Source organism: Hemicordylus capensis, chromosome 1, assembly GCF_027244095.1.
Source record: "Hemicordylus capensis ecotype Gifberg chromosome 1, rHemCap1.1.pri, whole genome shotgun sequence".
NCBI classification, from domain to species: domain Eukaryota; kingdom Metazoa; phylum Chordata; class Lepidosauria; order Squamata; family Cordylidae; genus Hemicordylus; species Hemicordylus capensis.
The window spans coordinates 266,880,016-266,894,790 of record NC_069657.1 but is presented as its reverse complement, the minus strand read 5'-3'; the positions used below and the strand labels follow the sequence as shown (position 1 = coordinate 266,894,790).

Here is a 14,775-nt window from a genome sequence, read left to right as displayed (position 1 = left end):
GGAGTTGAGGGCATGCCCTCTCTCCTGCTGTTACTCCCTGCAACTGGTACTCAGAGGCATCCTGCCTTTGAGGCTGGAGGTGGCCTATAGCCCTCCGACTAGTAGCCATTGATAGACCTCTCCTCCATGAAGTTATCCAAAACCCCTCTTAAAGCCACCCAGGTTGTTGGCTGTCACCACATCTTGTGGCAGAGAATTCCACAAGTTGATTATGCATTGTGTGAAAAAGTACCTCCATTTGCTGGTCCTAAATTTCCTGGCAATCAATTTCATGGGATGGCCCCTGGTTCTAGTGTTATGTGAGAGGAAGAATTTATTTCTATCCACTTTCTCCACACCATGCATGATTTTACAGACATCTATCATGTCTCTCTGCAGTTGTCTTTTTTCTAAACTAAATAGCCCCCGGTGTTGTAGTCTTGCCTCATAAGAAAGGTGCTCTAGGCCCCTGATCATCTTGGTTGCCCTCTTCTGCACCTTTTTCAGTTCTACAGTGTCCTTTTTTAGATGTGGTGACTGGAATTATATGCAGTACTCCAGGTGTGGCCGCACCATAGTTTTGTATAAGGGCATTATAATATTAGCAGTTTTATTTTCAATTCCCTTCCTAACGATCCCTAGCATGGAATTGGCCTTTTTCACAGCTGCCGCACATTGAGTCGACACTTTCAACGAGCTGTCCACCCTGACCCCAAGGTCCCTCTCCTGGTCAGTCACCAACAGCTCAGATCCCATCAGTGTATACTTGGGGTTTTTCTCCCAATGTGCATCACTTTACACTTGCCAGCACTGAAGCGCATTTGCCATTTTGTCGCCCACTCCCCTAATTTGTAGAGATCCTTTTGGAGCTCCTCACAATCTGTTTTGGATTTCACCACCCGAAAGAGTTTGGTATCATCTGCAAATTTGGCCACCTTGCTGCTTACCCCTACTTCTAGAAGTAAGTCCAATTTAGTTCAATGGTATTTATTCCCTAGTAAGTGTGCTTAGGACTACAGCCTTAAGAAGCTTCTTTTCCCATGCTGTTTTGTATCCAAGTGCAAAACATCAATGGCCCTCCATCCATTGTGAAGGGTGGGAGCATCCATGTATAAATAGCTGTTTTGCTTTAAAATACACAGAAACATGACCCTGATCTTTCCTCAGTTCTTCAGCCCATATATGTTAAAAGGAAATACAGCTATAAAACACATGTGCATCCTTCAGAATTGGCAGGTGTGGTAAAACTGACATTTATGTTAAACATGACATTAAAATGTGTCCCATTCGCTAAAAGCATTCAAATAACCGTGTTCTAACTTACTCCATTCAATAAGTTATAAGGGAAGTGCTTGCAGTGCTGCCCGTGGCACTGAATTTCATATATATGGCTATCCCACTTTCCTTTATGAAGCACTCCCCTTTGAGATTTTCTTTGGCAAATTTGAATGATTCTGCGCCATGCCTATACAATCACCCATTTACCATGATTGCTGAAGCATCAAGTTTACAGTGATAACACAACAAACTAACAGCCTCATGGCACCTTACAACTCTGTGTTTGCACTGATAGTCACTTCTACCTTCAAATCGCGTATAGACCATTACTAAATTATAACTAGCTTTTTGTTAGGAACACAAGAAGCTGCCTTACTGAGTCAGACCATTGGCCCTCCTAGCTCAGTACTGTCTACACAGACTGGCAGCGGCTTCTTCAAGGTTGCAGGCAAAATCTCTTTCAGCCCTCTCTGGAGATGCTAGGTAGGGAACTTGGAGTGTTCTGCAAGTGAGCATACAGATGCTGTTCCCAGAGAGGCTCCATTTCCTGAGGGGAATATCTTACAATTTCCCCATGTCTCCCATTCAAATGCAAACCAGGGTGGACCCTGCTTAGCAAGGGGACAATTCATGTCTATTTCCCAGACTATGGGAAACTCCTGTTTCGGGCAGCAGTGATATAGGAATATGCTGAGAAGCATCATTTCATACTGTGCGGGAGATGGCAATGGTAAACCCCTCCTGTATTCTACCAAAGACAACCACAGGGCTCTGTGGTCGCCAGGGGCCGACACCGACTCGGCAGCACACTTTACCTTTACCACGTGACCAGCTCTCAGGGTTTGGGTTTTTTTTGGTAGAATTATAACTTTGTTTTTCATGTGATTCTGTAAGAAATTAGCTGATGTCATAACCTGGGGATTTAAATATTTAATTTATGTTAGACCCAAGAATGAACACCTTGAGAATGAATGGTGGTGATTGCTTAGAAATTATGTCAGCCAGTCTCTGTGCTATGTTTTCTTGTCTATTCTCGCACCCTGCGAGGTGCGAGATCAGGTGATCCTTTTGTGCTCTTCATGAAGTTAAGGAACACCGAAAGCAGCTGTCTACTGAGTCAGACTCCAAGTCCATCTAGCTCAGTATTGTCTGCTCTGACTTGCAGTGGCTCTCCAGGGCTCCAGGCAGGAATTTTTCTCAGTGTCACGCCCTCGATCTCAGACAGCAAGGAGGGAGGGGAAGCTGTCAGCTTTTTAGTAGATGCCGGGGTGTCTGAGGGGCAGAGCCCGGCTGTCAGTCTCCAAGAAACGGCTGAGGCAGATCCGGCTGATGATTCAGAGCAGGCCCAACAACCTGAGACAGCCAAAACCGTGACGGACCAATCAGAAGAGGAGCTATGCAAGCAACCCCCACTGACTCCTCAACATAGGCGTGTTACAAGGCGCAGAACATAGCTAGAAACTATCAGGAGGAGTAAACGCCTCTTGCAGAGGGCTGATAAGCAAGCCTTGAATTCCTGCCAGCTGGGAGCTATCGGCTTGTGCTATAAATTGCGTCACCAGCTTTCTATTCACTGCTGGAAAGCAACGTTTGTCAACTTTCGTGTTGACAGCTTGCAGCCAAGCCCGATAAAGAAGAACTGTGTCCGAGCCGTATCTGGTTCCTGTAGCTCCGTGTGGTATTGTGAACTTCCCTGCCAGGTGGCCAGATACTGACACTCAGTCCTACCTAGAGATGCTGGGTATTGAACCTGGGGGACCTTCTTCAGGCTCAGCAGATGCTCTGCCACTTATATTTTGAGATTAAGGTGTAGTTAATATTGGAACCACCCATCCGAGGGTGGAATAACAACGACAGTTAATTAAAATGCCTTACTTCGTTTAGAGAATGATATTGTTCGTAATATGATGCTGAGCTACGGGGAGTGACTGTGTCATTGGTTGTTTGCTGCTCAATCATTTTGTGAACATCTTCCAGCAAGACTCTAAACAAGAAGCAAAGAACATACAATTTAAGAAGAGTGCTAAAAGCAGTTTGCATTTTTTTAAAAAAAGAGTTTAGTATAGCAAGAATAAAGAATCATACTTGTATTGGATGGCAGATCGGTTCAGTGCAGCTTTCACATCACCGACATCAGACACGTTGACATAAAAATGGACCTCTCTGTTCTTCATGATGTTGCTGGGCGAATCAGGTTTCCAAAGAACAATCTATCACATTCCCAAAACATTTCAACAAACTTAAAGAATAAAAGATGATAAATAAATGAACCACAACAGCAAATAGCAACATATGGACATAGTATGATTTCTACAGCCTTATTCCAGGCTGTGCACAAAGAAAAGATTCTCGGAGTGGAGGGCGAGGGGCCTGCTCTAGAAGGACAGTCACCGCAGTGCATCTCTCCAAAGGCACCTCCAAGCAAAACCCATTCTGCAAACTGGTAGCCGAAGTCAGCTGTGCACAGTACTGATTGGCTGATGCCTGTGTTTACATCACAAATCCAACCACCCCCTCCTCTCTCATCCGTAGTGCAGGGTTGGAGCCAGGGGACAGAGGCCCTGGTTCTGCCCCATCTCCGGCAGCCCTGCCGTGCATGCACTGTGTGCGTCAGTGATGCCCCTTGTGTGTGATGCCACACAGATACACGGTCATGGCCTAATCACTGGAGGGCCTGTGCCGTTCCCAGCCAACGTTTACTGGCTGGGTGCATTTATTTCCCTTTATCTCCCTTGCTGGAGAGAAGGGGCGCCAGCATGCAAATGGCCTCCGCGCATGCACAGAAGCCATGTGCGTGGTCAGCAACACCGTGCTGGCCACACAAATGACTTCAGTGCATGTGCGGAGGCCAGGCATGTGATGGCGCCACGTGCAGGTTGCTGGGGGAAGCACTGCTGGAGCAGGAAGCTGCAGGGAGTGATGGAAATACAGGTAAGGACCTGTGCTACTCACTTTTAAAGGTGGCACTCACCCCCTGGTGCCCCAATTGAACCGCTGAACTAGTTCATGGATCGGCCGGACTGGGAGAAACGGATTTGTCGAACCATGAACCAGTTTGTATTCGAACCAGTGCATGGACTGTGGTTTGTACACATCCCTATCTGCTGCTTGGGGTGACTGCCTCATCATGCCTCATGAAAGTATTGACCCTGCTGGTACATCTAAAATCACATTTCAAAGGCATGGGGGTGGCAAGGAAGTCAGGCTCACCATTCAGGAGAAAAAATTGTGCCACTCCAAATAAAACATTATCCTTACACAGCTTGTTGTTGTTGTTGATGATTTATTAATTTGATTTCTATACTGCCCTTCCAAAAATGGCCTAGGGTGGTTTACACAGAGAAACAACAAATAAATAAGATGGATCCCTGTCCCCAAAGGGCTCACAATCTAAAAAGAAACATAAGCTAGACACTGGCAACAGTCACTGGAGGTACTGTGCTGGGGGTGGATAGGGCCAGTTACTCTCCCCCTGCTAAATAAAAAGAATCACCACGTTTAAAAGGTGCCTCTTTGCCGAGTTAGCAGGGGTTTCGTGCTTTCAGTAAAATAAAGAAATATATATAATAGGGAATGTGGCACAGAGATGACAGAAAGTTTGTACAGTTGAAAGAAAAAATAAATATTGGTAGTGGGGCAGTGGAGGCTATTCATCTTGACTAAGCATCATATACTCTGGGAAAGGAGCTTAGAAGCAGAAAGGGGTTGTTCTCCCTTAGATGAAAAACAAACAAGCAGAAACAGTCAAAAGTGCCCTGCTAAGAAGATATTTCATTGCCCCTTTTACCATTGCCTCTGTTATTTATTTATTGTCACATTTGACAAATATATATATTGGGCCTATGTAAATAACCTGCTTGGGTGTAAATGTTGTTACCTTCTTTCCTTGTATATGACTGGAAGAGGTTGTGTTAATTAAAGCAATAGTTTGCAAGAAGCCAGTACCTCAAAAGTGGTGGTCAAATTCTGGAGGAATTCAGCTTCTCTATCTGAGCGTGGAAGAGAAGCCAAAACCTGGTCACTGGAAGAGAGTAAAAAGTGAATGCTTGGTAATATGAAAGCACTGAATGAGTGTTAGCATGCAAAGGAACTGTTTTTACTGTCGTTCACAAATGACCATTGAGAATGGTGGTGCTACCCCTCATGTGAAGCCACCTACCTAATGGTGCAGTGCAGAAATGACTTGACTAGCAAGCCGAAGACTGCTGGTTCGAATCCCCACTGGTATGTTTCCCAGACTATGGGAAACACCAGGACGTTTTTCACACATGGCTTTATGCCTCAGGGCAGGGTTTCTTAACCTTGGGCCTTCAGATGTTGTTGGACTACAACTCCCATTATCCTCAGACATTGCCTTTGTGGCTGAGGGTGATGGGAGTTGTAGTCCAACAACATCTGGGGGCCCAAGATTAAGAAACCCTGCCTCAGGGTATCTGAAGAGTGAATCTGCTCCGCAGCAGATTCACAAGATGTTTACTTCGGGGGATTAAAACGACAGTCCTCATAGCTGTCAGCTTCTCCCCGCACTCCCTGGCAGATCTTTTCCCTGTGTGTTGCACCTCCCTGGTCCAGGTTTCCCCTCCAACCAATCACAAATCACAGCACAGAAGAAGAGGGGAGAGAGCTTTTTAAAAATAGTCTGACAGCGAAGAGCGCTGGTCTAACAAACTGCAAAACAGCAGGATGCTTAACCCTTGCCTTTGCGAGTGACTGCCTTCACCACATAATGTTTAACACACACACACACCCCAAAGGACTCTATTGGTCCTGTTTTTTTGACACTTAAGAACAATTTTTTTCTTTTCTTTGAAAGCTCCCACTGAGCAGCAGTAGTGGCGGAGCGGGATGGCAGCGGAAGCAGCTCTCCCGCCTCCCCAAAGATGAAGGGCAGTTGCAGGGCTGGCTGGGGCAGGCGGCACACTGGCGGGTGGCGTGACAGCAGTGGACTGACCCAGAATTTCTAGAGCACTCACTGCTGCAGCCGCTGGCCACTGACTGTCCGGGAGGGAGGAGCCGGGAGGGAGGCGGGTGAAGAGCTCCCATCCTCGCCCCAGATGGGCTGATTTCAGGCCTCTGCGCACGCACGGGCATGCGCAGAAGCCGGAAATCGGCCTGTCTGCCTCATTGGGAGGCAAACAGGGCTGAGCACAGGAGCTCTCCCTCCACCCACCCACCTGCCCTCCCTCCCAGCTCCTCCCTCCCAGACAGTCAGTGGCCGGCAGGGGTGAGTGCTCTAGAGCAGTGTTTCTCAACCACCGGTCCCTGGACCGCTGCCGGTCCCCGAAGGGTTGAGTGCCGGTCCCTGACTGGGAGTCAACCCCCCCCAACTGAAATCAAGGCACTCACTTCCTCAATTTTGCACATGGCACGGAAGAGGAAGAGTATCACGGAGGCATGGGACCCTTCTTGTGCCTTGCCTCCACGTGCTGCTGAGATCTTCCTACAGCTATCTTATTCCCTATCTTTACAGCTTCAAACTGTATGCGATGCGGGGGCATGGAGGAAAAAGTATGGCAGTGGGCGCCACTTGAAGGGCTGCTGGTTCTTGCATGCTCATTGTTTGCAGCCAAAGGTTGGTTGATTGAAACCCAGCTGCCTGTTGTGGTCGAGGCGCCTTGAGAGGGAACGCTGTTTCCCTCTTGCATCAGTGGGGCTTGCTTGTATGTTGTTTTCATTGGCCCCATGTAGCTTTTGAATTTTTCTAATGGCCCAACATCCCCTCTCCACTGAGTAATCACAAGCACCTCCACTCCAGACATACTGGAGACAAATTTGTTCACCCAGGCTTTTAGATTCAGGGGTTCTCAACCTTGGGTACCCAGACGTTGGTGGACTTCTACTCCCATAATCCCCAGCCATAATGGCCAAATGCCATTGTTGCTGGGGGTTATGGGAGTTTAACTGAGGGACCCAAGGTTAAGAACCCCTAATATTCCATGTTTGCAAAAGATTCCAAATTTAATTATTTTAATGCTTATATTATTTTCATTCTAAACTGCCCAGAGATGCAAGTTTTGGGCAGTATAGAAGTCTGATAGATAGACAGACAGACAGACAGACAGATAGATAGATAGATAGACAGACTTGAAACCCCTTTACTAACTGCTGGTCCGGGAAACTGCACATGAAGAATGTAGCGGTCCTTGAAACTCTGCACGAAGAATTTAGCGGTCCTTGACTCCAAAAAGTTTGAGAAACACTGCTCTAGAGACTCCTACGAGTCAGTCCCTCCGCCGCGGCCCTGTCGCACCACTTGCCAGCGTGCCGCCTGCCCCAGCCAGCCCTGCCCCTGCCCCAGAGCAGTTCCCCTTCATTGTTTGGGAGGCAGGGACACTGCTCTCGCTGCTATCCCGCTCCACCGCCACTGCTGCTCAGTGGCGGCTTTCAAAGATTTTTTTTTAAGTCCCTGTCCCGATTACTGCCCACGCAGTGTTGTGTTGGCGACCCCCACCCCAGTCTTTGCAGTTGCCAATCACTTAGAGCAGACCATACCCCCAACAGCTGTCAAACTCCCCTTCACTGAGTTTTGAAAAACATGAATTTACTGACATAACCACCCCAAACCTAACAGAGAAAACTGCCGGGCATAACAGAAGCCCCGGGTTATTTTTCAAAAGCCTCTGAAACTAGAGGGTTGTTTTTTTAAAGACCTGGACATACTTCGGGCCAAGCCAGAATTCTCAGCCTCCATTCGGGGAAAATCAAAGTCCTGCCTACATACATACTTCATTTACGGTCTTTGACCAAAAAAGAAATAAAATCTTTACATAGTTAAAAGGAAAAATATTAATAGAAAGTCAGTTACACATAAATGGCTAGCAGCTTTTGATTAATAATGATTACACGTAAAAATAAAATAACGGCATTGGTAAGGCGTAAGTGTATAGGCATAATTTAAAATTAACAGTAAGGAACCCAAAGCTGTAGTCTATTCTTTTGAAGTTCTTAATCTGGTGATCACATAACAGAATTTAGCCACAACGCATGAAATAGTTGCATCTTTACCTGCTAATAAATATGCAACAACAAGATCCTCAGGTTGTCCCCTCATATCATTTAACAGTGGGCTGATTAATTGAGATCTCAAGTTTTGGTATATTGAACACTTCAAAAGTATGTGGGCCATGGTTTCGATCGCCTCTCCACAGGGGCATTTCCGTTCTTCATATGATAGCTTCAAATACTTCCCATACAGCATTGCAGATGGGAAAGCATTGAACCTGGCCCTGGCAAAGTCCTGCCTGACCTGGTCCCTAACAGCCTGAAGGGAATGGGGGGGGGGGTATATCCAGCAAATATGTGGACTGGCACACTCCAATCCAGAGTGGATTCGCAATAAAAGCCCTGTGTGAAAGGCCTCCAGGCACGGAGGGAGGCCAGCGGTGGCCTGGGTGCTGCCTCCACCGTGGTGCCCTCAGCACTGTCACCTGCACCTGACGTCAGATGCAGGGAGTGTTTAGCCATGCCCCCACGTCAGACGTCAACCGTGGGGGGCGTGGCTTTGCTCCCAAACAGGGCCGCGTGGCCTCTTTGAGGAGCTCCGTTGGCAGCACGGCCGGAGGGAGAGCCGTTCCAGCCACGCTGCAAAATCGGCCAGGGCTGCATTTGCAGTGTGGCCAGGAGCCGTCCTCCCTGCCTTTAAAAGGCAGGAAGAGCCACTCTGGCTGTGCTGCAAATGCAGCGCTGGCCCATTTTGCTGCAAAACAGGGCTGCGTGGGGCCGTTTGGAAGCGAAATCACCCCTCGTGTCTGATGTCAGACCCGGGGGTCATGTCTGGGGCCACAAGGTGCAGCCCCTGAGGGGCGGCGGCCTGAGTTCTTTAAATCTGTTCTCCCAATGGTGGCTCTGCCCCGGGAAACACCTTTATCGGGCAGCAGCAATATAGGAAGATGCTGAAAGGCATCATTTCATACTGTGCAGGAGACAGCAATGGTAAACCCCTCCTGTAGTCTACCAAAGACAACCACAGGGCTCTGTGGGCGCCAGGAGTTGACACCAATTCAGCGGCACAACTTTGCCTTGACCCCTCACGTGAGTAAGGTCTGCTCTTACTTGGATTCCATACAAAGCACCAAGGCGCAGAAGATGGAAAGCCGCAGGGTAAAGCAGCCACAGGCGGCCAGGACAGCAATGCAGTGGCTGGGCAGGGAAAAGCACCGGTGAGGGAAACCTGATGGGATCCCGCTGAGCTTGAGCAATCTCTTGTAAGAGACCTTTGTGCTCTCAAAATATTGTCACGTGTGTACTGAGCTCTTCCAGAGAGGGAGGACTAGCACTGAGGAGAAAGGAGCGTCTGGCGGGGAGGCTGGAGCTCCTGGGGTGGAACATGAGGAGAAGGAAATGGCTGTTGGAGAATCCCGTCCCCTTCATGGCTGAGGTGCTTGCAGAAAGAAGAGGGGCAAGTCAGACTAGGGAGCAGAACTGAGCAGGACTTCAGCAACTCCACATGCACATGGTTAGATGTATCTATATGGCACGTGATTTTTCCACGTAGGTATTGTGAACACATACAACTATTTTTCATACATGCTAAAAATTGAATGTGTGACGTGGCCTTAAGCCTCTATCCTTATGAGAAATCTATTTTGTTTAGAGTGGATGGTGCATAATATATCCCACAGTTTTGCAATTAAGCCCAATTCAGACTTTAGGCTATATGAGTGTACAGATATCTGTATACTCATAGACATATTTGTGTGAATGAATGTACCTGTGTTCGTGTTAAAGGTGAACCTGGATACAGGCCCTTCAAATGCATGGTACAAATAGGAAGTGTACAGCTGTACCTGGGTTCAGCATGACATGCAAATGGCTGTATCTGTGTACAGATCTGTACCTGTATACACTGTACACTCATTGTACATGTATTGAATAAAACATGTGAATGGGCCTTTTCTCAAGCATAGAATTTGTTATGGGGCACACCATGTTTGTTTTTAATAATAATATATATTTTAAAAGAAAATATCTCAGAATGCTATTTGATTACCCTTTTCTATTAAAATAATAATCATCAAATTATACAGTGGCTTATTATTTCTAGATGCCTTGTGAAACCATCTGAAAAGCAGGATATACAGTTACATCAACTCTTATCCACGTGTGGTAGTTCATTAAATGATAACTCCAGGAAGTGACTAGAGTTCCCTTCACTCTGAGAAGAAAAATCTCTGTTTTGGAAGGAGTGGGTTAGAAAGTCATGTTTCACCAACCACAACTCTCATGTACATGAGAGTGAACCATGTACTCACTGTGAACTGAGACATTGAAAGTTACTCCACACTTGTGATTAACAACTGGATGTGTGAAGTGATTCCATTGAGGAAGAATGTTTTTGAGAAGTGGGAAACTTGTATCTGAGGCCAGTCCACTAATGAGGCCCAGTGAGGTGATTGCCTCAGGTGGTGGATTGGCTCAGACAGTAGTTTAGTCACTTCTGCCTGCTCACTGCCGCCAGCTGTCGTACCGCAACTGGATGCCACATCCTGGCTCTACCTGCTAGTGGCCTCCTCTTCTTCCTCCGGCTTCTCTGCCTTTTGAAAAGGCAAAAGGCAAGAGCAGCGTGACATGAAGTTCCTGCCACTCCATCCGTCCCTCTGCTCAGAACAGGGGGAACAGCAGGAGCCCAAAGGTGGTCCCTACTGTTGCAAGTGAAGGACTTTGCGCTGTCTCTTGTCTCAATGACAGTGGAGGACAGACTAGTGAGTCAGAGGGCTAGAGGGTCAAGACATTGGTCATCCCTTCTCTACTGCTCTGAGACTATCCCTTTGGAATGTAGATTGCTAATCTCAGGGACACGTCCTCCTTCCTCTCTCTCTCTTCTCTTCCTGTTCCTTCTACCTTGCAACATGCAAGCTCCTCTCCCCTGCACCATGTGTGCAGAGAGGCAGAATCCATCTGCATCCAGCTAGCTAACTAGATTAGCAATCCTAACTCCTCACTTTCCTGTCTAGAATGGAGTTCTTTTATAAATGCCATATATATTGATTTGAAACTATGAACTGGCTCCAAGTTACTTTACTCTCAGCACACATGCATGCCTAACTAAATACGCTGCGTTGTGCCTCTGTGCACTCTGCTATAATGAAAAAGGGATTCTCTTACCAGAGAGAATTCCCAACACCTACTGTCTGCCACCAAGTAAAGTAGGACAGGGTGGGGACTGGGGACAGACTAGGGAGGGCTATCTGGCAATGGCCGCCAGCACCACATTTCTGTTCCTCCTGCACTGAAGCAGTAAGGACAGAAGGACAGTGCCCTCACGAGAAGAGGATCAGGAGCTCCATAGTGGCTGCCATTGCCACCACTACTAAGTAAAGTAAAATAAAACTTTATTTTGGTCGTAGACCAGCAATCATTACTAAGTAAGAGGGTAGGACAAGGGTGGGGAGGGAATCAGTGCAGATTGCATGTTGGAGTTGGGAAGACAAAGGAATCAGCACAGAGGTTAGGGGGATGGAATTGGGTGGGGTTTTTTTATTTTTTATTTTTAAATTTCACACACCCCATTCCATCGCCCTAATCCCTGGTACCTGTGTTCCAGTTAAAGGCCCCTTCTTTCCCCACTGCCATTACAGAGCTACCTAAGATCCACCTTGCTCTGGGAGGAGGAGAAAAGAATCAGAATCACAGTCTGGGGTGCTGCCAGATTTCAACGGAAGTGGTCCTTCCCCCACCCCGCCACCAATTGCTTCCGTAGAGCTACTGAAGGATCATCTTGTTCTGAGGGGAGGCGGGAAGAGGCTGACACAGCCTGATGACCTGACTGAAGAACCCAACATGAAAATACACAGCTCCTGAAAAGCCTTTTTTCTTGCTCATCTTTGTAATGGTTTTAATGCTTCTCTGTAAACAGCTTGGGGGTTCTCACCTGAAAAGCAGGGTGCAAATACCAACAATAAATAAATAAATGGGTACAGGGCATGTTCTGCTTGCCACAGGATAAGATGGGAATTGAGATGGGGGGAAATAGAGTGTGATGCGGGGCTGGGCGGGGTGGGGCAATCAAACCACCTAAAGAGGCAACAGAGCTTGAGCCAGGCTGGGCCTGGTTCTGTCTGCCGTATTTGGTCTGTGGATAGCTCATTCATATGTGCAAACTAGCACAGTGATAACATACATATGGGAGCCCATTCCTAGAATTTCTTTCTAAAACCATACCTGCCAACTGCCCCATTTTACCTGAGACAGCCACATTTTTAAAACTGATTCCTGGTGTCCCGGGGAGGCCTGCCCAAATCCTGGTTTTGCCAGCACCACCACCGCAGCCTCCCTCCTTCCCCCGCTCCTTCCTCTGGCAGCTCCGTCTGCGGGGCAGTCATGAGAGCGTCCGAAGTGCCCTCTTACAAGACCCCTGATGAGATCCGCAGACAGAGCTGCCGGAGGAGGAGGAGGAGGCCATGCAGCCACTGCGCAGGGAAGAGTCCAGCAGCAGCCACCCACTCCCTTCACAATTTGGTTTCCGGTCAGTGGGAAGAATCTGATTCAGAGTTTCTTCTAAAAATTACCTAAAAAATAAAAATCAACCTTCCCCTGAGCATGTCTGGTGTAAAAAAGTAGTACATTCAGCTAATTTAAGTGGCATGATCGAATCTGTGTGTGTCACTTCTATTTAAATATTTACAGAAACAATTATGGTTAATGCCTCTGTTTTCAGAAAAATAGGAATTGCAATATTTATGGTTCCTGTGGTATGATGTAATGGTGTCATACAATAATATAATGGGATGATATGATAAAAGTGTCAAGGCCACAATGAAGTTCTCATTTCTGAAATGTTGGCAGGCAGGCTAAAACACCTGGTTCTTAAAAATAAAATAAATAATCCTAGCACTTTCTCTCTCTCTTTATCTCACACTGAGTTATATTTATTTATTTGCTTGCTTGTTTGGTTGATTGATTGATTTGTACACTGCTCTAAACCTGCGTCTCTGGGCAATTTACAATAGAGTACAAATTAAAACAAAAATTAAAACATTAAAACCAGAATTCTAATTTAAAAGCTTGGTTGAATAAATGCATTTTTGAGGATTTTAAAAAAGCTGTCAGAGATGGGGAAGCTCTTATTTCAGCAGGGAGCACATCCCAAAGTCTCAGGGCAGCAACAGAGAGGGCAATTGCCAAACAAAATATTGCACAGGAAGAGCAGACCTAAAACACAAGACTGGAAACCTATTAAGTATCCCCATTCGTGTATTGTGTGATCTTGAGCAAGATGAACCTTATAGCTTAGTTCGTTCACATTTATGAGGAGGAGATACTGTTGATCCTTCCTTTAATATCTGAGCATTAGATATATGTGTTTTTGAAATCTATGCAATGATGTCTCAAAACACTGTATTGGAAATGAATATTTAAAAGATAGAAACACTTGGACTGTGTATATGTTTTCATGTTTCTACAATGTGCTTATTAAAACCTTGGCGAATTAAAACAGAATTGTTTTCACAGAACGGTTGGTGTTTTGTTTCAACAAGGAAATAGGATTATTTTTCTTCTTAAGATCCTAATTCTTTAAGGATCTTACTAAAGGAAAATGATTATTTCTTGTTTTAACCTGGATATACAACATATTGATATTGAATCAAATTATTTGTCCCCTGGTTAAGAACTGGTCATTAAGAGTAACATCTAAAGGTGTACACTTCTAAAAGAGATATTTGGCTATATGTTATACTAAATTGTACATCCTGTTTAAAAGCAACGAGCATACTCATATATCTGTCTCATGTTTAGCTCAATCATTTTGGGATCCGCTTTTATTCTGTGCAAACATTACCCATTTCTCTCACTAGAAAATAAATACTTACCTTTGGAGAGCAGAGACATACTTCTTTTGAATGAAGATGGATACTACACAAATTAAAAGGAAAAACTTCATATGAACAGCCATTTTCAAGGAAAACAAGTAGGCAAGTGAAGGTTCAGGGCCCATTGTTGATTTTCTAAAGTCTCTGTTGAAAGAGTGGTTAAAATTTAATATTCCCTCTATTTGTAACTCCCACCCTCTGTAAAGTAGCTTAATTCCTTTAGAGTGAGAGTGCACAGATTGTGAGATGTAACCCCTATGTAGGTCTGAGGGCTATTCACACATTCATTGTATGCCTATACTGTACACTTTAGACTGATTCAGACATTATGCTATGTGAGCGTATAGATATCTGAACGCTCATACATGTGTTTGTGTGAATGACTGTACCTTTTAAAAGTGAACCTGGATACAGGCCCTTCCAATGCATAGTACAGACAGGAAGTATACTTCTGTACTTGCATCCAGCATAACTCCACGTGTGAGCACTGTAAGACAAGAACCATATTAAGGCATATATATCAATGCATTCTTACTCCCAAATGGTGCTGTTTCCATATTCCTATACCACAAATAAAAGTAAAGATCATGATGAGCTGGTAAGAATTCTACTGTTTAGGTTTCATCTAGCCTTAGAGACCTGTAATGTGGAGAGCTGGTCTTGTGGTAGCAAGCATGACTTGTCCCCTTAGCTAAGCAGGGTCTGTCCT

The 14,775-nt window shown here is 45.8% G+C and overlaps 1 protein-coding gene across 2 annotated transcripts in view; it reads right to left on the bottom strand.

The window, feature by feature from the left end:
• CPB2 (carboxypeptidase B2) overlaps positions 1–14,530 on the bottom strand; it is a 32,604-nt gene extending 18,074 nt beyond the window's left edge. The window contains exons 1-5 of one of the 2 annotated variants that reach the window (XM_053284973.1): positions 14,456–14,530; positions 14,067–14,210; positions 5,203–5,278; positions 3,343–3,467; positions 3,133–3,241 (exon numbers count right to left, since the gene is read on the bottom strand). In XM_053284973.1, coding sequence (XP_053140948.1) covers positions 3,133–3,241; positions 3,343–3,467; positions 5,203–5,278; positions 14,067–14,210; positions 14,456–14,529 — 528 coding nt within the window. In that variant the 5' untranslated portion in view covers position 14,530. Of the gene's footprint in view, positions 1–3,132; positions 3,242–3,342; positions 3,468–5,202; positions 5,279–10,752; positions 10,898–14,066; positions 14,211–14,455 lie in introns of those variants that run through there. The other variant, XM_053284975.1, reaches the window with a different exon arrangement.
• Between the last annotated feature and the right edge of the window lie 245 nt (positions 14,531–14,775).